Source organism: Pseudorca crassidens, chromosome 8 (genome assembly GCF_039906515.1).
Source record: "Pseudorca crassidens isolate mPseCra1 chromosome 8, mPseCra1.hap1, whole genome shotgun sequence".
Lineage (NCBI taxonomy): Eukaryota > Metazoa > Chordata > Mammalia > Artiodactyla > Delphinidae > Pseudorca > Pseudorca crassidens.
The window spans coordinates 61,736,545-61,760,414 of NC_090303.1; the positions used below are offsets into that span (position 1 = coordinate 61,736,545).

The following is a 23,870-nucleotide window of genomic DNA, read 5'->3' on the forward strand; positions in this document are numbered from 1 at the left end:
TCGTAGTCCGTGGTCCAGCCACCCTCTGTTTCGCCCTCTCTGAGAACCCACCTTGGTCCTGTGTGTGTGGGTGAGGAGTGCCAGCTGCACTGGGTTGATGAGCACCTGGCCTTATCCCACACAGTGTTCAATAATCCTCCTGTTGTGCGCCCACAGTCAGCCCACTTGATCTGCCTTTTCCAGAAGCAGCCAGTCCAGTCTCCTAAAGCAAATCATCTTGCTTACCAGCATCCCCCACTGCGGGCTTATGATGCAGTTAAATTAGGGATCACTAATCAGGCTGACCCCCAGCTTTCAAAATCGTGGTGCTGTCATCTCCTTTCCAGTTTGCCCTTGTGGGTTTATGGTGTCAAATAATGTTTACTGTCATTTTAGTGGGGTTTCAGAACAGATAGAGCTCAAATGTGTGTTTGCTCTGCCACTTTAATTGAAAAATCTGTTTCAGTTATTTTTTGTGTGGTAGCCACTTACCCCCAAAATTAGAGACTGAAAACGAGAAGCTTTTTTTTTTGCGATACGCAGGCCTCTCACTGCTGTGGCCTCTCCCGTTGCGGAGCACAGGCTCCGGACGCGCAGGCTCAGCGGCCAGGGCTCACGGGCCCAGCTGCTCCGCGACATGTGGGATCTTCCCGGACCGGGGCACGAACCCATGTCCCCTGCATCGGCAGGCGGACTCTCAACCACTGCGCCACCAGGGAAGCCCGAGAAGCATTTATTTTTATTTCATTATTCTGTGAGTTGGCTGTAGCCTTTTCCGATGGGCTTCTTTCACTTAGTAATATGATTTAAGGTTCCTCCATGACTTTCAGGGCTTGAGAGATCATTATTTTTTAGCACCAAATAATATTCCATTATCTGGATGGACCACAGTATATTCATCCATTCACCTATTGAATGACATCTCCGTTGCTTCCGAGTTTGGGCAATTATGAACAAAGCTGGTATCGACATCTGTGTACAAGTGTTTGTGTGCACATACATTTTCAACTCTCTTGGGTAAATACCAAGGAGCGAGAGATGGAACAAGCCCATGTGCAAGCGCTTTTCAAGCCCCTGCCAGCATCGCTTTTGCTGACGCTGTATTGACCAAAGCAAGACACATGGCCACGCCCAGATTGGGAGTGGGGACGTGGTGAAGAGGAATAGATGTGACCTCCCAGTGGGAGGGGCAGCCAAGTCATTTGCAAAGACAAGTTGCCTGCTGGCAAGGGAAGAATCTTGGTCAGTTTTGCAATCTACCCCACCCTGGTACATGCTTTGAAATCTCCATGTTCTGCCTGAAGTACAAAGTTGTTGGCTTCTGGCCCGTTTGAAATGTAAAGAATGGGACAAAGCTGCTGGATTAGGTGGTTTTGGCAGCTTTGAAGTTCAGAGGGTGAAGTCCATAATTGTAAGTTTCACACAGTCAACTTCTTTATTTAGCAATACTTGTGCCGCTGGTACCGCGTGATGGGCACGGGGTGGGGGGGTACATCAGGGAAGGAGAGAACGTCCTTTCCGGGGAGGGAAGGGGATAGAGACAGGAAACAGAATAACATGTGCCGTGAAGGGAGAAATGGGTGATGTGGTGGGAATGGAGGGGGTGAGGAGGGAGAATGTGCTCTGTGTGGGGAGGTGGGGATCCCCAACCACTGAGCTGAGACAGGAGGGTGAGGAAGGCCAGAGAGGAGGCTGCTGGGAAGGAGCCCTGCTCCCTCTCCTCTGCCCTTCCTCCCCCTCAGCATCCTATCTTCATCTCTGCATTTCTACATCAGGGCTTTTCAGGTTGTAATGCAGGAGAAGCCCCTGGGGATCTTGTTAAAGTGCAGGTCTGCTTCAGCAGGTTGGGGCTGGGATCTGAGAGTCTGCATTTCTAACAAGCGCCCTCTGATGCCCATCCTGCAGCCCAGAGTCTGCGGGTGGGGGAGCCCTGACACTTCTCAGGCTGGGACGTCCAGGTTCAGGGAAGGGCTTGGCTGGTGGTGAGGAGAGAGGGAGAGAAAAAGGGGTCACCCCTGGGATCAGGGGGCCCCATGACTGTTCTGGGACACTCAGCTGACCCTCCTGGCTTCTCGGGGGGAGTAAGCTACAGAATATCACATCCCCTCACAGGGATCTCAGAACTGATGTTTAAGCATCTTTGGGTACCATTTCAGATGAGGAGAGTGATGCCAGGGGAAAGAAAGTTCTTGCCAAAGGTCAGCAAGTGAGTGAACAGAGCCAGGACTGGACACCAGGGCCCCTGACTCTTTCCTTCATGCAGGTGGCATTTATCAAACCCCTCCTGTGTGGCAGGCCCTGTGCGCTCCAAGGAGTTCATTGGCTGGTGGAGAAGATAAAAGTCAGGCACAAAACAGCAGATATGGAGGCTGGGACCGGTCAGGAATGCATGGCAGAATTGAAGTGAGGATAATATGGCTGGGTTCAGGCAGCGATGGGGTTGAGAGCAGTTGGGTGGATTTGAAGAGTTGTTTAGGAGGTAACATGAAGAGGCCTGGGTGAGCCAGGGTGACAACTGATGGTGAGAGAGGAAGGAGGTTGGGATGGGTGAGGGCATGGACGGAAGTGTCCTCACTGGGGTGGGGACGGGGGAGCAGGAGAGGGATGGGGGATGAGGACTTTGCCTTTGCACCTGCTGAGTTAGAGGGGCTGAGGTCTGGCAGGTGGAGGTGGCTGGACACTGTAGTCGGGAGGGCAGGAGAGCAAGTGGGGCTAAAATACAGACAGTTGCTCTGTGGATGACCTTCTAGAAGGAATGAGTGCCTCTTGGATGCTCCCAATGACGTATTAGTAGAGGCAGCGCTCTGGCTTTGCTGATTCAGAAGGCTTTTGTGAATCAGTCAGTACCCCAGGTCTGAAGGATGTGGTCCATGGGGGGGTCATTGCTTTGCTTTGCACTTGGACCACTTTATTGTGTTCCTCAGTCCCCCTCCCCCAGCTAGCATGGGCCCAGGCTGGGGGGACGAGAGGAGGTCCCCCTGTCTGTAGTCTTGTTTCCCAGACTGGTTCTGGGATCCGCAGCAGAGGCATCCCCTGGGGACACGTTAGAAATGCAAATTCTCAGCCCATCTCAGACCTATGGACTCAGAATATGCATTTTATTAGAGCCCCAGGTGGTCCATGAGCAGTGGCCCAGGTGAGTAGTTCTCCATCTGGGTTCCACACTCGAATCCCCAGGAGAGTGTTATGAAATACTGCTGCCTGGGTCCCTCAGCCCAGAGCTTTTGATGTAGTTGGTCTGGAGGAGTTTCCAGGCTGCAGGAAGGTTCCAGCTCCCTGGGTGACATCATGCCTATCCAGGGTGAGTACCCCAGTCCAAGCCCCCAGCCTTCTTTGAGGGACTTGTGCTGGGAATGTTGAAGGGCAGCGCCTTTGTGGAAGCCACTTTGCATCTTTGGTCCTCATGTTAATCCACCCTGTCCCCTCTGCCTCTTAGGAGCTCAGAGGAGGGCAGGTGATGTGGAGGGTTGAGGGGTGTCTTAGCCGTGAAGTGCCGGCTGGCAGGCATCTAGTTGTTTGAAACACATGCCGACCTCAGCAGCAGCAAATCCTGCTGAGTGAGGAGTCTGGGGGCTCCCTCAGTCCATTCCCTGAGGACTTCCATCTGGAGGAGAAGACTGTCAAAGCGCAGAGGGAGGAGAGCCCACCGGGCCTGGGTTAAGGGAAGGGGAACCGGGGATGTTTTCTGGGTGGAGTGCTGGGCCTCCTCCCTCTCTCACCTGGAGCTAGGGGCCAGGAAGTTAGGTGTGCCGACTCCAAGGTGTGCCCGGGAACCCTGTTACTCAGGGGGAAGGCAGAAATCAAGATGCATTCCTTAATGCCTTCATCTTCAAGGTATGGCCTTTGGACCAGAAGCATCAGGATACTTTGAGGCTTGTTGAGAGTGCAGAATCTCAGGCCCTACTGCGCCGGCCCTATTGGATCGGAATCCATAGTTGAACAAGCTCCCCAGGTGACTCACAGGCACGTTAGTTTGCAAAGCCCTAGTCTCCTGCGCCCCAGCTGACATGCAGTGTCCAGGACCCACGGAGACAGCAAGTCCCGGTATCATGGAGGCTCTTCCTGTCCAGTGGTTTCCAGGCTCCTCTGAGGGGTCTGGTTATGGCTCTGGGCTCGGTGAGGGCTGGCAGGACCCAACTGAGCCAAAAAGGGGCCCAAGCATGGAATTTTCTTTCCAAGCAAGCCTCTGAAATCTGCTCTCCTTGCACGTCTGCCGGCAGCTTTCTGCCCTGCACTGCCCTCTGGTGGTCACGGGGAGCCATTGCCGCCTCACATGGCCCCCTCTCTCCTGTCAGCAGCCCATGTCCCAGCTGACACTGGAAGGAGGACTGTCCTGCTGCTGCCCTCTGCCTTAAGGCTCAGGGACCCCCCAAGAACACAATAGAAACAGTTTGGAAAACACTGGACTTTAGCAGCAGGTTAGCAAATGGAGGCTGGACTTTAGCAGCAGGTTAGCAAATGGGTGAAGAGTCCTGGCTCAGCCCTTCTCCCTGTCACTGCTGTGGCCTGGACACCTTGTTGGAAGCCGTTCAGAGCTGGGGCATGGGCTGGAGGAGAGAGAACGAGTTTCTGTAGCGAGGATGCGCAGGTGGGAGGTGGCTGGACGTTCAGGGAGCCCTGCGTGGTGGCTGCAGGACACGAGGCAGCAGCCAGGTTGTGGAGAGCCTCGTGGGCCGTTACCTGTTGGGACCTTTTCCCGAGGCCCACGGTTCCAATAGGGCAGAGGCTGGACTGCATTTGCTGTGGGAGACTGCTTGATGGAGCATGGACTAATGTAGGCACTGGGAGCTGTGAGGGGCCCATGCCATAGGTCAGAGAGCATGAAGGGCTTTGTATGAGCCAGGCTTTGGTGGAGAAAGGCCAACACTCTCCCACATCCCAGAGAGAACATGTCAGCCCAGAGTCAGGAGCTGGCTGGCATGTGAGTTGGCCGGCTGTGTGGGCAAGGAGTGTCTCGAGAGACACAGGACTTCGTGAAGTTTCTTCTAGGGATGTAACCCAGGTCTTCCCAAAGCTCTGAGAGCTTGTTTTCTTGGTCATGTGGTTGGAGCAGCCTGACTCCCTGCCCTGCCTGGCCTAGTTCAGCTGACCACTCCCTGGGGCTCCAGCACCTGCCAGGTCCATAGTCGCCTCACTTCACAAGTATTCTGGGGGAGCTGCCTTGGGCCTCTGGTTGCCCTCCTAAGCCCAGGGTACTGGGCCCATGGGGTGACCTGAGGAAGAAAGAATGAGGGGCACAGAGTCCATGGGCTGGGTACAGGCCCCTGCCTCCCCTGGGTTCTCCAGGTCTCCCTTTGTACCCTCTCCCGGCAGCTCCACCCCGCATCCACGTCCATCCTAACGTGGCCCGCGGCTCCAGCTCTGGCTCTGCAGTGGACTCACTGAGCCATCAGGAACCAGTCACCTCTCCTCCCAGATCTTGGTTTTCCCATCCAAGGGGGAATAGGAGTTTGGCCCAGAAATCATCTAGTTCTTGCAGATGCCTTTGGGCTTTGAGAACCTGAGGTCCTGTTCCTCCAGCAGAAGGGCCAGGCTGCCCAGACCAGCCCCACCCTCCCATTTCCAGGGACCAGCCCTGCCAGTCTCTGTCCGAGTGTCTCTCCCTGTTGCACGATAGGCAGGCTCAACAATCCTGGCCAATTAATGCACCCTGGGCAGCCCTCAACCACGACCCTGGGAGTTGGTGGACAAATGCCGCAACTTCCTGGCGTGGGGCGACTCTGAAGCCCCTCGACGGGTGATCTCCAGTTGCCCGCAGTGGTGACGGGCTTGGTGACACACACTTTATTACCTGCCTGTCTGTCTGCCTTCCCTGCTTTCCTTCCCACGCTCCTACTGGTGCTTCCTGGGATCCTGTCTCAAATCCTTGTCTGCGGGTCTGCTTCCGGGGGGTGGGGGAGGAACAAAATTAAGGCAATATCTAGCTGAGCCACTTTATTTTCCTGACGTTTTGGTGCAGTATGAGCCAGGAAAGGGTGTGGGGGACAGATCCCTGGGCTGGGGGCAGGGAGACCCTGCTTTTCACCTGTGATCTTGGGACATAGTAATAAGAATGAAGGGGTAGAGTTCAGGCTGGCCCTACATTAGGGGGCTGTGGAGTGAGACTCTAAGGAACGCTGGCCCTGACTTCCCTTCTGGGGCAGGCCCTCTCTGCCAGGCTGGCCTCAGGCCCTGGGACTCTTGCGGGCGACCACAGAGCAGATGCCCTCATTGATGCAGTGGGCCTCTGAGTAGATGATATGGGAGTACTGGCACCTCAGCACCTGGCAGCCGGCCTCCTGCAAGGCCTTCTCCACTGTCTCCTTCTCCCGGTGGAGCCCAAAGAACTTGGCGCCCACCATGTAGTGCTGGGTGCGCAGGGCTACCGCGGTGACCAGGTGCCCGCCCGGCTTCAGCAGGCTGACCAGGCCTCGCCCGGCCGCCCGGTAGGCGTCCACGTCATGGCAGGCGCACTCCAGGGCCAGCAGGGTCAGCACACAGTCAACTGGTGGCACCTGGGTGAGCCCCAGTGGGTGTAGCTGGTTCACATCCCACTTCAGTAACCCGCGTGACTGTCCTTTGGAGACGGGCCTCCTTCTCCTGCCACTTGCTCCTGTGGGGGAGGGTCATGGAGGTGATGAAGAAAATTATGACAACATCCCTCCACCCCTCGCCCCCTATGCAGGGGCTCCCTATGGGCAAGGCCCATGATTTAACCTGTTGAGCAACTCTTTGAGGGAGATCGTATTTCCACCATTATCCAGATGAGGAAACTGAGGCACAGAGAGGTTGAGTGATTTGCTCAAGGCTACACAGCTGGTAGGGGATGGGGGATTTGACAGTTAATTCTTCCTTCTTCCTCTTTGTCCACTTCCTCCTTCCTCCCCTTCTATTCATCTTTCTTCTTGATAATTCAAAATAATTCGATTTTTGATACATTGCCTTATTGATTTTTCAAGTTGTAAAATATATATAACGAAAACTTGCCATTTAAATCACTTTAAATGTACAATTCAGGGGCATTAATTGCATTCACAATGTGTGCAACTATCACTACTCTCTGCTTCTGAAATTTTTTATCACCCCATACTGAAACTGTACCCATTAAGCAACATGTCCACATGCCTCCTCCCTGCAGCCCTTGACCCTTTAAATATGCTTTGTTAAACATGCTCTTTCCCATTGCTGGGCCTTGGCCCTTGCTGTCCCCTCTGCCTGACACTCTCTTTCCCCAGATCTTCACATCCTTTCTCCTTCGCCTCACCCAGGAAGCTGCTCCGAGGGCTCCTCCCTGGAGAGGCCTCCTCTTACCACCTGCTGTGGACAGAATTGTGCCCCCCTCACAATCATATGCTGAAAACCTAACATGAATGTGATGGTATTTGGAGATGGAGCCTTTGGCAGGTAATTAGAGGTAGATGAGATCATGAGGGTGGGGCCTCTCATGGTGGGATTTGTGCCTTTTAAAAGAAGACACACTAGAGAGCTTGCTGACTTTCCTTTTCCTTCTTGTGAGGACACAACAAGAAGACGGCTGTCTACCAGCCAGGAAAAGGGCCCTCACCAGACCTGATCTTGAGCTTCCAGTCTCCAGAACCGTGAGAAATGAATGTCTTTGTTTAAGCAACTGAGTCTATGGCATTTCTATGGCAGCCCGAGGTGATTAAGACACCATTCCACCTAACACAGCACCCCTACCTCTTGTAGGCCTCTACTCAGCTGAAGATTGTTCTCTAGAACACTTGTTTTTCCCTGAATATCTACCTCTATCTAGCTTGGTTGTGTTGTCTTCCCTACTAGAATGTGAGCTCCTTGGGGCTGAGACTTTGTCTGTTCACTGTAATAGTCCCAGTACCTAGAAGCAGGCGTGACCATCAGAATGCTCTCCATGAATGATGACAGGAATGAATGAAGCCCAGGCTGGGTTGATGTGGAGACCCTGTGCTTAGAGACCCTCCAGCTCTGTCCACTTCAGGCTGCCCCTACCTATAACTAGGTCAGAGCCCCATGGCCCAATGATGGGTCAGGAATTTAAACTCTGATCTTTGTCCTGGCTCTAAGGTGGCCTAGAGGCCACTCTCCATGTCTGGGCCTCAGTTTCCTCAGTTGCAAAATCAGGGCCAGCATCCTGCCTGTGCCCCCTGGGGCTCTGGTAGATGGGTCCCCTCTCTGTGAATTGGATGGGGAAGGTGCCTGGAAGGGTCAGTGCTGTTGGTCTGTGGGATTTCGTAAGAGTGCTTCAGGGGGATTCCTTGAAGCCTGTGTCTTCCCATAACAAGTCCCCCTCCAACATTAGGGTTAAGGAGAAGCTGCACCAGAGGAAAGTGAGATCTGTGTGGGCTAGAGCAGTCAGGGGAGGCTTCCAGGAGGAGGCGGGGACTGAAGCTGGTTCTGCAGGATGAGTGGGATACAAAGTATGGAGAGCCCAGTAGGGCAACCAAAGCTAAGAGCACAGGCAGCTCTGAGGCTGGAGGCAGGACTCACTCAAAGAGAGGAAGGTGCTGTGGGTCAGAGACCCAGGTCAGGAAGAACCTGTAGGGAAGTGGCAGGTGAAGCAGGGTGGCAGGTTCAGGCTCTGGCCTGCAGGTGATGGGGAGACCTCATCTGAGAGAGATGGTGGCCGTGGGTACCTGTCTCCCTCCAGCTCACACACCTACTGCATGGCTGGGGACAAGTCGTAGGCCCCTGGCTCCTTCTTCAGCCACTTCTTCACCTCCTGGGGGTTCTGCTGCAAGTGGTCTGAGGCGATGATCTCCCGGAAGGCTTCACAGGCCGAGAGCAGCTGGTAGATGGTGGGGCCTGGGCCAGTGTTGATCAGGACGTCACCTCTCACTCCTGCTGCAGGAGACAGTGTTTTCCAGGTGCGTGGGAGCGGGGGACACCCTACTCCAGGCCCAGCTGTGGTGGATGGAGATGCCAGGCTCTGCCCTGCCTCAGGGCTTGCCAGCAGGGGAGGGTGGCTCACAGGGGACCCGACCCTGCCTTGGGTAGCAGCCAGGCTGTGTGGGGAGTCCAGACCCCCACGCCTGGGGCTCAGGGGGTGACGGCTGGCAGGTGGGGCACAGCCTGGCACACACCACATCCCCCTGCTGCCCCAAGGGTTGCTACCAGAGGCCTGATAGGACAAGTTCTGCACTTCTGGGCAGGTTTCAGAATGACTTCTTGGTTGGAACTGGTTTGTTTCCAACAGTCTTCTGACTCTGGGTTTAAAACAATGGTGAGAGTGACCCCCCATGGCCCACTCTCCCACCTCCTCGTTGCAGAAGACAGAGCTTCTGATAAGGGATAAGACCTGAGCCAGTGGGTTCAAAACTGGCTCAGCCAATCAAGGGAGGCAAGGGGATCTGGTGATGAGTTGAGGGGAAGGATCTTTGCCTCAGAGTAGCACGAAGTGCACTGCCCTCTTCTCCCTGCTTCCTCCCTCCTCCGCTCTCCATTGAAATACACCTGTCTATTTTTCAAGGCTTAGTGCCGGTCCCTCCTCTAGAAAGTCTCCTCAGATGTCTCTGTGAGCCTTAAGCTTTCTTTCCTCTGTATTTTTGTGGACATTGCTTAATATACCATTCTTGGCACTGATTACATAGTCAGGCAATGTTTGCTGAGTGACTAAGTAACCCCTAATTGTTCAGTATACTCCCTGCCCAACTGTGCATGGCAGCCCTGCGTTAACTGATCTTGAAGTTCGCTGCTGCCACTGACTGGCAGTCTGACCTGGGCTGGCCACCCGCCTCTTTCCCACCTCAGCCTCTCCTTGTGTGCACTGAGGAACCTGGGCGATAATCCCTGCTGATCGCCCAGCCTGACACCCAAGAGCAGGGTTTTGTAAACTGAGCTGTGGTTTGGCTTTGTGAATCCATGAACTCTCTTAATTCTGAGTAAAAGATTAGGAGTGTGACTCTGTGTGTGTGTGTGTGTGTGTGTGCACGTGCACGCCTGTGCACCAGAGTTTTCCTCAGATTTTCAAGGGGATTCATGAGCCAAGGCTACCAAGCCCGGCTTTAAGGGAAGACAGGTAGAGAGAGTCAGATGCGGGCAGTGTGCTCATGTCTGTTGTCTCACATCCCCTCCAGCATGAGCCTGTGAGCCCCACAGCTCAGGAGTTACCTTCCCATTTCACAGGGGGAAGAAACTGAGACTGACTGTCATAGACTCAAGCCTGGCTCTTTGGCTTCTAAGGCCAGTGCTTAGGTCCCGCTCAGTGGCCACCCAGCAGAGGTCCTCATGGGTTCACAGGCGGAGCTGCCTTTGCGACATCCTTGGTGAGCAGTGTCCCAGAGGACAGGTCTGCTGCCGCCGGCAGCCCTTCCTGTCAGGTGCAGCCCTGTCTCTCCCTGAGATGGAGACCAGACACTCACCTGAAGAGAAGGTTTCAAAGAGGTTTTTCAGGTTAAATTTCAAGATTTCATTTTCAGCTACGGTGCCTGACTCGAAGGCGTAGTACGTCTTTAAGTAGTCCTCGGAGTCGAACTTTCTTGTAGTCCTCTCCTGTGTACAGCTTGCCCTCCATTCTAGCTGGGACCTGGCTGTGTTTCCATTGCTGCAGTCCTGTTATATCCACTTTCCTCTCCCTGCCTCTTCCCATCAGGAGTTTCATAATCTCCTTAGACAGACCCTCCTGCCCAGGGAGGAGCTCAGATTCCACATAGTTGGAGTCAGGCCAGGATGTTAGCTTTTCTGGCTGGAGTTTATCTGTTTGATAATTATCTCAACACAGAAATGCAACAGGGTGGCCAACATGTGCTCCTGGGGGTTCTCAGTATTTGGCTCCTGAGAGGTGATGTTTTGAGTGTCCGTACTGCGGGTGAGGGTTAAGGTTGGGAGAGCATGAGACAGAGGGACAGTGCCACAGAACTAAGAGAGAGACACAGATGGACAAAGACACAGAGAGACCAGCATCTGGAATAGGTCAAGGATGCTTCCCTCTTTGGGATTGGTGGAAAAATGAGACGAAGAAAGGAGAAACCCATAGGGTGGAAAACAGGATGCAGAGGTGGCTAAGATTTCACTGACGGAGGTCAGTGAGCTTGCTCTTGAAAATAGTTTGTCCTGACCTTGGTTAAATATTTCCTCCTGTCTTCAATCCTGTTTACTCTATTTGCTTAATCAATCCTTTATTTTGCTGAGGGTAAAAGTAAACTTAACCAGGGCCCCTGAAAAGGTGGGGAAGCCTCTGTTTGCACAAACCATTTAAAAACTATTGGCATACATAAACACAGCATGTGATTAAATTGCATAGAATTTGCACACACACACACACACACACACACACATGCAAACACACACATATGACTACCAGTAAATCTAGGAAAAGATGAATAAGAGCAGTGGGCTGTATCAGTGACAATATCCTGGTTGTGATATTTACTATGTTTTGAAAGACGCCACGATTATGGAAACTGGGTAAAGCATACGTGATCTCTCTGTATTATTTCTATAACTGCATGTGAATATACATGATCTCAAATAAACGTTTTATGTAAAAAAGTGTTGCCAGATCTCTTTCAAAAATTCACCCAAGATCAGATATTTCAGGTAGCAAACTCTAGTGTGTTTTGCAAATGGGCAAATCTGGGGCCCTGGCCTATAATATGTGCCAGGTGTGTCCCCCACCCTCGTTCGCTGCCGTCTTCACAACAATCAGTAGAGAGGATGTTGAGACCCTCCCGCCTCCTGTTGGAGACGAGGAGGATGAAGGTGACGGGCCTTTTCCCAAGGAGGTCCTGGCAGCAAGTCTAGGTCTAGGTACAGATTCAAGGCCCACGTCCAAAGCAAAATAAAGACCAGTTCCAAACCTTATTCTCTCCCCATCATACTACGCAGTCTATCCAGGTCCCTTAGCTGTGCTGCTCAAACTAGTGTGCCTGGGAATAGCCTGGGGACCCGGCTAAAGGCAGATTCTGGTTCCCAGGTGATACTGAGGCCGCTGTGATGTGAGCCGCACAGCCCCAAGTCCTACCACCCAGAATCAACATTTATTTTTCAGGTTTTTGAGTTTCAACAGAATAGAAACTCTATTTCATTGTTTTCAGTGCAAATCTCCCCCTCTTCTGATACTACTAGAACCTGTACTTGTGGTATTTCCACTCAGTGAGAAAAGAGTCGATGATATAATAAATGGTGATGACACAACTGCCTGTCCAGTTGGAAGAAAATAAAGTTAGACGTCTCTCCAATTTGTTAAAAAAGTATGTTGTATTCAGACTCAATTAACATAAACTCTAGGAGGATTAACATCATTGGTGACACTGAGTGTATCGTATTTGTCACAGGGTTTCTTGTTATCAGTGTGCCCCCAGACACGTGAACCTGCAGTGGCTTTGCAGGGCCGCAGAGTCACCGTGTGCGCCCCCCATGCCTGCTTGGTTGTCCCAGCACGGGGTCAGCATCCCTTCTCTGTATCACTCTAAAGGAGCTGGTAATGTCAGTTTTTAGTGCTGCCTAATAAACAGTACACAGAGGTCCAAGTAAATTGACTTAACTGCTCCCCAAGTGGTTGACAGGTGAGACTTACAGGTGTTCATTGTTATAAATAATCTTATAATTAATATCCTCGTGCAATAAGCGTTTTCTGTATTTTGGATTCTGGCTTTGGGCTGGATTCCTAGACATAAGATTAATGGAGCAATTTGTTAAAACTTTTCGTACAAATAATTTAGGTAAATACTTGCCGAATTATTTTTCTAAGGAAAACAGTGCTTTTGCTGTTTATTGTTTCAGGACAAATATTTAATTTTTCTTTAATAAAATGTGTTAAATTATTTTTCCTTTGGGCTTGTTTCTATCTAAGCTTTGAAAATCCTTCCATGTCCAGAGATCTGATAGTTATCCAATTGTGATAGCTTCTGTGATGGTTTTAAAAAGATATTTAGCCTTTATTTTGGTGTTTGGTATGAGATGAGGCTCTGTGTCCCTGCTTACGCCTCACTAGAGAAAAGTCTTGTTTACCCCTGCAAGTTCTGGACTCATTTCTTCACCCCACAGGCTCATGTGGGAAGAAAGATAACAGGGGTATCAGAGCGGGAGATGCTGAGATGATAGTTTTCCTAATCTGGAGAATGAGATTGATTCTTTTCTCAGCTGGTCGACTCTTAAGCAGTGTATTTTCTTGATAGCTTGAAAATGTGCTCCTGTGTTTGAAATTAGGGCAGAAGTCTTCTTAAATGGAAATTTTCCTGAGTTATTCAAAAGTCACAGTATAGAAGGATGTTTAAGATGATGCAGACATTCTTTTTTTTTTTTTTTTTTTGCGGTACGCGGGCCTCTCACTGTTGTGGCCTCTCCCATTGCGGAGCACAGGCTCCGGACGCGCAGGCTCAGCGGCCATGGCTCACGGGCCCAGCTGCTCGGCTGGAAGCCATAGTAGATGGCCAAGTAGTCCCTGGGCAGGAAGCGCTTCTGGTACCATCGGTCCCCGTGAGGCTGCCTTCCCTGGTGGCCCTGGGTGTGTGCCTCCCATGCAACTGTAGAGCACCAACGGACACGGTTTCAGCGTCTTGACTCAGTGTGTTAAAGACAAGGAAGCTTCTAGACAGTGGAGAATTGGTAAATGTTTCACAACCAGTTCTAAAAACAGAAAAGCACTGATTTGTGATGACTGCAGTTTCCATGGTGTAAATACTCCCACCATAGTTGATTTCAAGCTCCCAGTGGTTTAACAGTCAGCTCAGAAAATTCCTAAAAATTTAGCAGTTGGCTCTCATGAAATGATACACGTCAGTTTGAGTGTACCACTGCCTCCAGACTGGGGCTGGAAGATTTGGCAAATAAAAATATAGGATGCTCAGTTAATTGAATTTCAGAGAAACAAAATAGATTTTTTTTAGGGTAAGTGTGTTCCCAAAATTGCACAGGACATACTTATCTGAAATAAGTCTTATTTGTTCATCTGAAATTCAGATTCAACTGGGTGTCCTGTATTCTATCTGGCAGTCCTACTCCAGCCCTGAATGGGAAGAGACAGAGCCCAGGAATCACGGCTGCTGCTATACATAAGGTGCCTTTGTGCAAATACATAAGGTGCCTGTGTGATTTGTTAATTCTGTCGGTTTTCTACATTTATTAGTTGACATACAAATGTAAGGACCTTCCTTCCTTCCTTCCTTTCTCTCTCTCTCTCTCTTTCTTTCCTACAGTAAATATGGACTCACGGATTCTTATTTCTATTCAATGGGTTATGATCTATATTTTTATCATTACTTACTCTGATGCACAGATTTGGCCAGTAGGAGTCCGTTTCAGCTGGCTTGTGTGTTCTTTTGACATGTCCCTGTCATTCTTTGAGCACTTCCTTATTAAGTCCTTGTCTGTCACTCTCAGCTGAACCTAATGCTAACCAATATAATCAGGCATGGGAGTAAAAGCAAAGGACGGAGGGCTCTGGGCTGCCTTCTTTTGCTCTAGTCCCTGAGACCCATCACATTGCCTGCCAGCACACGAAGTGGTCCATGAAGCAACCACCCCTGAGCCTGAGTTGACCTGGGGAGGTGCGGATAGCTACCTGCTCCAAACAGGCTCCTTTGGAGTAAAGGACTCAGGCAGAGAAACCCCGGGAGAAAAGAAATCCTCCAACCATCTCCAAGCACTGCCTTAAAATTGAGAATGGATCCCTCTGTCTTTAGGGAGACTGGAGTAGAAAGGAAAATCCCAGTGACCATCAGCTCAGAAGCACGGCACAGCTCAGGAGAATGTTCAAATGGCCAACCTGGAGCAGGGTGCCCAAGTCAGGCCATCAGAGCAAGAGACCCAGACCTTGCTGTGTACTAAGAGGTCAGAGAAGCAGGGGAAGGGAGAGCAAGAAGCAGAAGATGGAACATTTTGAAGAGCAGGAGGCCTCCCCAGGGCAGTTATCATGTCAGGGCGCACACAAAAATGATCATGTGTATTGGGGTAGAAGGAGAAGGCTGCTCATGGCTGTACAGCCTGTGGTCTCTGGCCAGATAGGTTTCAGCCGGCTGCCCTGAGGCCCGAGGAGGTCATGATCTGAGCACACCCACAACGAATTTGCAGCGGGTTGTTGTGGAATGCTCCCATGGGGAAGCTCTGGTCTAGCAAACCCTGGAGAGAGGGACCACTGCCTGCAGTTGGGTTTTTACTCATTCCTGGAGGTTTGTGTTATTTAGGTTGAAAAGATAAGCTGCTGTAACAAAAGACACCCCCATCCCCACTTCCAAAAATAAAAACAAATAAATAAATAAACAAAGCCCAAACCAGATGGAAGTTTACTTCTCTTCCTTGTAAGGATCTGAATTCCAGGCCCCCTGGTGACTCTCTGCGCCATGTAGTCATTCAGGGAACCAGATGCCTTCTGTCTTATTTCTGCCACCCCCTAGGGAAGCATGCGCAAACGTAGGTGAGCATCAGAATTACATAGGGGTCTGGTTTAGTGCAGATTGCTGGCATCACCCTCAGAGCTTCTGATTCAGTAGATCTGATGAAAGGACTGAGAGTTTGCATTTCTAACAAGTTCTCAGGTGGTGCTGGTGTTTTGAGGGCCACAGTTTGAGAATCACTGCCCTAGGGTGTTGTCTTGTGTTTATGGTCACAGCACACACCCATAGGTGCAGCTGTGCTGTGGCTTGCTGGAGAGGGAAGAGTATGGAAAAGGTAGAGCCTAGTCTTAAAGGGCTGCCCCTCTCATTCCCTCTCATTGGTGACCACTTAGTTCCATGGCCACATCCAACTTCAAGAAAAGCTCGGAAATACAGTATGGCTGGGAAGCCACTTGCCCTGCTCCAGATATATTTTCACGAAAGAAGGAAAGAATGGATTCTGTGGGCAATCAGTGGATTTTGCCACAGTGTTTTGGGGGAATTTTCCATTGATTTACTTGGACCAGAATTTTTATGTACAATGCTTTCTTAGGGGATATTATATTGTGATTTCCACAGGGTGACATCATATTGTTTCAATCAGGAACTACTCACAAGTTGGGACTGACAGCTGTGTCTGAGGGTCTGGGGTCTGCACTTAATGGTGAAAGCGTCAGGATGTGGAATAACTGTCAGAGACGGCAGTTTTCCCCAGAGAAGAAGGCATCTTTTTTTTTTTTTTTTTTTTTTTTGCGGTACGCGGGCCTGTCACTGTTGTGGCCTCTCCCCTTGCAGAGCACAGGCTCCGGACGCGCAGGCTCAGCGGCCATGGCTCACGGGCCCAGCCGCTCCGCGGCATGTGGGATCTTCCCGGACCGGGGCACGAACCTGCGTCCCCTGCATCGGCAGGCGGACTCTCAACCACTGCGCCACCAGGGAAGCCCAAGGCATCTTTTTTTATCTGGGCAGTGCTAAGGGCCATTTCAGGGTGAGTGTGGAGGTAGTAGGATATATATATATATATATATATATATATATGCGGAGAGAGAGAGAGAGAGAGAGAGAGAGAGAGAGAGAGAAATAATGTTGCAGCTTGAGACAAAGGCAGTCTGGAGACAGAATGCCATCTTCCCTGAGGGGCCTCCGTCTTTTCCTCTTAAGGCCTTTCACGGATTGATCCCAACCCATTATGGAGGGTAATACGCTTTACTCAAAGTCGACTGATTTAAACGGTAATCTTATCTAAAAAAATACCTTCAGAGCAACATCTAGACTGCTGTTCAACCAACTATCTGGTTATCATGGCCTAGCCAAATTGGCACATGAAATTAACCGTCACAGATGTGGAAGAGAATTACATATACTTCTTTTTTTTTTTTATAAATTTATTTATTTATTTTTGGTTGTGTTGGGTCTTTGTGGCTGCGCACGGACCCTCTCCACTTGTGGCGAGCGGGGGCTACTCCCCGCCGTGGTGTGGGGGCTTCTCATTGCGGTGGCCCCCCTGGTTGCAGAGCACGGGCTCCAGGCACGCGGGCCTTCATAGTGGGTCTTGCTGCCTCATTCCCTCCTGGCCTCCCTGTTTCACAAGAACTCAGGCTCGATGCTGTCTCAGGACCTTTGCACTTGTTTCTTCTACCTGGAGTGCTCTTTCTCTGAGTATCTGCATGGCTTTTATCCTGTCTTTCTTCAAGTTTTTGCTGAAATACTACTATCTAAGTAATCGTTATGGTCTAATGTTTGTGTTTCCCCTAGATTCATATATTGAAATCCTAACCGCTAGTATGATGGTATCAGGAGATAGGGCCTTTGGAGGTGCTTAGGTCATGACGGTGGAGCCCTCTTGGAGGGGATTTGTTCCATTACAAAAGAGGCCCCACCAAGCTCCCTCTTTCTTTCTGCCATGTGAAGATGCAGTAGGAGGATAGCCATCTACGAACCAGGAAGCAGGCCCTCACCAGACACTGAATCTGTTGGTGCCTTGATCTTGGATTTCCATACTTTCCTTTTGAAATAAATCTAGAAACACGTATGTTGGCTTAAAGTCAATAATAATGTAAGTAACAGTATAGGTTTTATGGACTGAATTGTGTCCCTCAAAATCCGTATGTTGAAGTTCTAACCCCCAGTACCTCAGAATGTATGTGTAGTTGGAGACTGGGCCATTAAAGAGGTAATTAAGTTAAAATGAGCTATTTAGCGTAGAAGACCTAATCCAGTTGACTGGTATCCTTTTAAGAAGAGAAGATTAGGACACAGACACGCAGAGGGAAGACCATGCGAAGACACAGGGAGAAGGCGGCCATTTATATGCCAAGGAGAGAGACCTCAGAAGGAACCAACTCTGCTGACACCTTGATCTTGGACATCTAACCTCCAGAACTGTGAGAGAACACATTTCTGTTGTTTAAGCCATCCAGTGTGTGGTACTTTGTACACCAGCGCTGGCAAACCAATACACTGGGTGATGTGCGGATGGGGCGGAGATTGTGAAGGTGGTCCCCAAGCGACTGAGTTTGGGGAAGCTGGTACTGGGCAAAGGCATGGGTTTGGCTGGAATCCTAGCCTTGTCAGTTCCTAGTTGTGTGATCTTTAGCACAATCTTAACCTCTCTGAATCCCAGTGTCTTGGTTTAAAGAATGGGCCGATGGCAAGCACCTTGCCTGGAGGTTGTAGGCTTAAAGATGTGCTAATGTGTGTCTATGCCTGGTGCTCAATAGCTGGCAGTCTCCTTATGGGAAAGCAGGCACCAAGGGGGCCAGGGATCCAGCCTTTAATTTGAGCACCAGGTCAGCAGAGAGTCCTGGGCCTCCTTACCCCTGCGGCGGAGGCCAGCCAAGGTGCGTCAGCCTGGGGGAACCCAGGAGACGCTGAGGTGCTGGGGGTGGATCTCTAGGGGCAACTTCACTGTGGGTTTACTCCTCTAGGAACCAGGAGCCAGGCACTCTCCCCAAGTCACGCCTTGTGAGATGCGACTCAGATTGGAGCAGCGACTTGTTCTAGGCCACCCAGATGGACAGGGCCAGTGCCAGGAGCCAAGCCCGGAGCCCGCAGCCTCATCCCTAGGATGCACGGGGCTTGTACCTTCTGCGTTCCGCCTCCAGCTCTCAGAGCAAGTTTGAAGATTGCTCCGCCCCTTCCCTTCCGCCTTCCCAGCCCGCGCGCTCCCAGGGAAGGGGCGGAGTTCTCCGGCTCTGATGACACCGTCGCCACGGCAACGCGGCCATACTGGCCCCAACGGACCCGGGATCTGGGGCTGCGGCGCTGCGGCCTCGTGGGCAGACCGGAGCATGGACAGCCTCTTCGTGGAGGAGGTGGCGGCCTCCCTGGTCAGGGAGTTCCTCAGCAGGAAGGTACGTGGCGCCGCCCTCGCAGCCCTGGGAAGTTGCTCAATTTGGGGGGTGGCGGGGGGAACAGTGTGGAGGCGCCCCTGCAACCTCTGCACCTTCGGGGAGGGAGCCCTTCCCCTGCCCGCAGCCTACCCTAGAGATGCCCGATGTAAGCGCCACTTTCCCGGGCCTGGGGAACTACCTTTCCCAGGAGCCATTTCTGTCACGGTGCACTTCCCGCAAAGCGGGGCAGGACCGCGGCCGTCCTCCCGGGCGTCTCCCTACAGGGCGCGCGAACCAGGGGCCTGGGCCCTCCCCAGTTTCCTAAAGTTCACGAGGCTCTGGGAGCCCAGCAGGCCGGCCTTGCCGCCGGGCTCCATAACCAGTCCCAAGGCTTACATCCCACTAGGAGAGAACTTTCCCCCAAAGGAAATCCAAAGGGCTAAAAAAAAGTTCTTTCCAGTCAAACCCTTTAGTCCTGTTCATCGGTGGGAAGTTCAATCGTTGAGGTCGTTTTGTTTTTAAGTTCTCCTATTGTCTTGTCCCAGGAGAGTTTTCAGAGAACTCAAAAGTTGGGGAGGGGCTTCCCTGGTGGCACAGTGGTTGAGAGTCCGCCTGCCGATGCAGGGGACACGGGTTCGCGCCCCGGTCCGGGAGGATCCCGCATGCCGCGGAGCGGCTGGGCCCGTGAGCCATGGCCGCTGAGCCTGAGCATCCGGAGCCTGTGCTCCGCAACGGGAGAGGCCACAACAGTGAGAGGCCCGCGTACCGCAAAAAAAAAAAAAAAAAAAAAAGTTGAGGAGGTCCTTGGCTCCCACCTGCCCTGACAGTGGAGATGAGGGCAGGCTGGGGAAGAGGTCACTGGGGGTCACTGTGTGTGGGTGTGTAGGGAAAGCACCCACTGCTGACCCAGGCTGACCACCTGCTGTGTGTTTGGTGTCCTCCTGGTGTCATGTTGGGTGGGGACGACGGGCTCTTGTCTGGCATTAAAAGACACACACAAAATAAACAGTGTTTTGAATGGGGGAAAGGGAAGGGCTTTGGAGGGAACAGTGCAAATATCTGCTATTAATTAGCAGCCCAAGCTGGAGTACCTTACTCACTGCCTTGATTTCCTTATCTGTAAAAGAGGAATAATAAGACCTACTCGTGGCAGATCTATAATGAGGATTAATAGTAATGTACGGGCAGGTCCCAGCCACTGTATCTGGCACACAGTTGGCATTCAACATTGTCTCCTCCCCCATCTCTGATGTGCACCTGTTTTGAAAGTGTCTTTCTTTGCTTTTTGAAAATGTACTTTTATTTAAAATGCAATGTGGCCTCACTGTACCTGCTCTGTTTTTATGGCTAATTGACCTGCCATCACCTAGTCCTGGCTACACAGGGGATATCAGTGACACACCCTGTGAGGCTGACCACGGCCATCGTTTCTTTTAAGCAAAACTCTCTGAGAGTTTTCCTCATGCCTATCCTTTCTCGAGTACAAACGAAATCCAGAGACCTCGCCTGATATCCAGGGCTCCCCTGTAGCCTAACCTCACCTTACCAGCCCAATCTCATTTCCAGCTTCTCTCACATGCTTTCTTTTCCCTGTTCCACCCATGGCCCATCCCAAGTTCCATTTCCTTCAAGATGTCTCAGGCAGCTGCGGCTGAAATAACTGATTCATTTGTCTGTAGTTTGCTCATCGGCGCTCATGTGATGGTTTATACATCTGCCTGTCTCACCCACTAGACAGGTCCACAGAGCTGATGCCTGAACTGGGCGGAACCTTGGCAGTCGTCTGGTTCACTTGGTCTCCTCTCCTTCCTACTTTTCATCGGGGCACACTAAAGCCCCGAGAGGAGAAAGGAGCTGCCCGCAGTCATTCAGAAAGTCATGGAGAGCCGGAACTGCAGCTCAGGTCGGCTACTTTGCTCATCACCTTCTGCTCCAGGACAGAGACTGTGTGCTCCCCTCAGGGCTTGGCACAAGGCAGGTACCGAGCAGTTCTAACCAAGAGCGTGCCCAGCGTGGTGCAAGGTACTTTCTAGATGCCTGTTTATTCTCTCAAATCCTCATAACAGTCCTGAAAAAGGTATAATTATTCCCTTTCACGAAAGACTATGATCAGACTGGCAGGCGAAGAAACTTGCCCAGGGTGAGCAGGTCAGATCATGTCACTCGTCTGTCCAAAACCCTCCATGTGCTTCCTTTTGCAATTAGAATAAAAGCTCAGGGAAGGCCTCACCAGGGCCTACCAGGCTCCCCATGACGTGGCTGCCGGCTCCCGCTCGAACCTCACCTTCCACTACTCCTCCTCTACCCTCCAACCTACTTTGTACCTAGCTACACTGGCCTCCTCCAAGCGTGATCCCCCTGCAGGGAGAATCATGACAGTCTCCTGGCAATGGCAGGGTTCACCAAGGTGACTCTTCTGGTGCCCTAGCCTTCCAGGCCTCCCTCCTCTCGTGCCCCAGCCTCCGTCTCCTGCAGGGACCTGTCCCACCTGACCTTTGACACTCCTTCCAGGTGGTCGTGCCCTAGGCTTGTTTCCATCATCTCAGTTCCAAGCATCCCATCGTCCCTCACTTCCAGCTCACCCCCATGAGCAGCCCGATATAAACTATTCTTCGGCCTCACTGCCATCTCCATTCCACTGTTCCTGCCAGCTTTTCACCATTCCTCAGCCCTCTGTGACCTCTCCTCACGTCTTACCCGCCCATCATTGTAATCACGCCCTCAACACCACGCTCAACTCCTTTGCCTGTCTCTCCCTTCATTATACTTCTCTGATGTTAAAAATTCAGCTTGGTCTACTCTGTGCCTGCACTGCAGAGCTGAATGGGGCTGGGGGAAAACACACCACCGTGTTGATGGTTTCATGCCAAATTCATGGTCACTCACCCCTGTGATGCCTCAGGGATGCCCGCCCATCTGCTTATACCTCTCCAGCCCATTCACTGTCTCAAATCTTGGCCGACCATTTCACACATCTATCTCCTCAAGTTCCAAAGCCCCCTTCCCCTCTAATTTCACTGAGAAAATAGAAGCAGCCTTGAGAAAACTCCAGCACGCCCTACCACCACAGTAACTAACCTTCCTGGGCCTGAACTATTCGCCCCACCCTGCCTCCTGTTCTTAGGAATGAATTCTCCATCTTCCTGGGTAAGGCCAACCCCTCCCTGTGTGCCTGTCCCCTCTTGTGTGTTCCAGGACACTGGTGCAGTTATCATCATCTCTCTGTATTGTATCATGCATTTTGCTTTCTCTACTGGGTTAGTCTTATCAACATGTATACGTGCTCCTACCAATTCCATCTTGACCCCCAAGACCCTCCAGCTACTAGTCTCTTTCTCTTTTATAGCAAAACCCATGAAAGGGCTCTGTATGTTGATTCTAATTCTTCTCCCTGTTTTCTCAAACCCACTTTAATCAGGCTTTTGTCCCCATCACTCCATGGAAACAACTCTTGTCAAGTTCACCAATGACTTCTGGTTTTCAGTCCTTACACTTATTGATCTAACAATTGTGTGTGACTCAGTTGATTATGCCTTTCTTGGCAACTCATTCCCCTTGGCTTCTGGAGATCACCCCCTCCTGGTTTTCCTTCTATACCCTCTCAGGTTCCTGGCAAGTCCCCCCTGGCTTCCTGAGCTGTGCATGCTGGTGGGCTTAAAGACTGAGTCTCTGGCCCTCTTCTCTTCTCCATTCATTTCCCAGCCACTTCCACCACTGTTGGGGGTTCCAATACCATCGATATGCTGACAGTTTCCAAATGTCTATCTCTATCCAAGACCTCTCCTTGAACTCTTACATTCTTTCCAGCTGCCTATGTTACATTTCCACTTGGGTATCCAATAAACATCTCAACTTAACACGTTCAAAACTCAGTTCCTGATCCCTTCACCTCCTGCAATTTTTCCCACTTCAGTAAGTAGCATCACTAACTGTCTGGTTGCTTGGACCAAAACCTTTGGAACCATTGCTGGCTTTTTTTCCTTTTTGTGCCCCCTGCATGCTGTCCATCAGTAAATCTGTAGGCTTTCCCATCAGAGCACTTAAAGAATGTAGCTGCTTATTCCCACTTCTGCTACAACCACCTTGGTCCAAGTTACCTCCATCTTTCATGTGAGCTGTTCAATAGCCTTCTAATCTGAATATGTAATCCCCTATCTCATACAGTCTGTTCTCAACCTAGCAGCCAAGTGATCCTTTGCAAATATAAGTTAGTCCAGGATGCTCCTTTTTTCAAATCCTCCAGGAGCCTTTCCATTTTACAAAAGCCGACAAGGCCTTTCCTTAGCAAGCTCTGGGCAACCTCTCTGACCTCATTTCCTGACACTTTTCCCTAGTCACATGGCTCTAGCTGTACTGGCCTCCTTGTAGCTGCCACAGGGCCTTTGCCCTTGTCGAACACTACCCATAAGTGTCTGCACAATCTGCTCCCTTAGTTCCCTCATGTCTCGACTCTAATGTCAATCATGAAGCTTTTCCTGATCACCTGTTATAAAGCAGCAACCCTTCCCTGCACCCCCTCCTGGCCCTCTGTGCTTCCTGACTCTGCTGTATTTTTTTTCCCATAGGGTATTCTATTTGTTGTCTTTTTCCTGATAGTAGGTGAGCTCTGTGAGGGCCAGGACTTTGGTCTGTTCACTCCTCTGCCTCTAGCAGATGAACGAGTGGACTAATGGTTTGTTCCTTTCATTTCACAGATGGGGAAACTTGAAGACAGGAGTGGGCACATGGATGAGGCTCAATAACTAGCTGGCTCTCTAAAATAGTGTCTCCCCTCTCTCTGTTTTCTCTGTCTTCATAATAGAGCATGTTAGCAGCTGGTGTACCGTACATTTACCCCTTTGTTTGTGGTTTGCTTCCCTAACAGAATGTCACTTCCATGAGGGCAGGACTTGGTCATAATCCATCTATATCTCCTGCATCTAGAACACAGCCTGGCACAGAGTAGGTGCACGACAAGTGTTTGTTGAATGAATGATGGGACCGATGACTGGCTGATTTCTGAGGGCATCCTTGTCCACTGCTCCAGTGGTTTTCAAATGCCAGTTTGCACCACAACCCCAGGGAATTTGTTAAGTGTGCCAAGACTTGCTGATCGGAACTGCTGACAAACATCAAGAGTTACCCAGAAGAGAGGGACCCTCGTTATACAGGTTTCCACATCACTTGGGTGGGAAGGCCATGGTTAAGCCCCCATGAAATGCTGGTGCCTCTTGAGTCCCACCTCTCCTTCCGGCTGACTCTCCTTAATGGACCCAGGCATGTCCCCACCTTT

The 23,870-nt window shown here is 51.1% G+C and overlaps 2 protein-coding genes across 2 annotated transcripts in view; one reads left to right on the plus strand and one right to left on the minus strand.

Moving 5' to 3' along the window:
- Positions 1-5,900: 5,900 nt before the first annotated feature.
- Positions 5,901-10,465, minus strand: INMT (indolethylamine N-methyltransferase). Its single transcript, XM_067745546.1, is given in 5 exon segments — positions 5,901-6,521; positions 6,523-6,571; positions 8,589-8,796; positions 10,314-10,428; positions 10,430-10,465. Coding segments are annotated over 5 exon segments (786 nt in total). The 3' UTR covers positions 5,901-6,143.
- Positions 10,466-18,470: 8,005 nt separating this feature from the next.
- Positions 18,471-23,870, plus strand: part of MINDY4 (MINDY lysine 48 deubiquitinase 4) — a 102,633-nt gene continuing 97,233 nt past the window's right edge. The window contains exon 1 of the mRNA XM_067746655.1: positions 18,471-18,619. Coding sequence (XP_067602756.1) covers positions 18,557-18,619 — 63 coding nt within the window. The 5' untranslated portion in view covers positions 18,471-18,556. The remainder of the gene's footprint in view (positions 18,620-23,870) is intronic.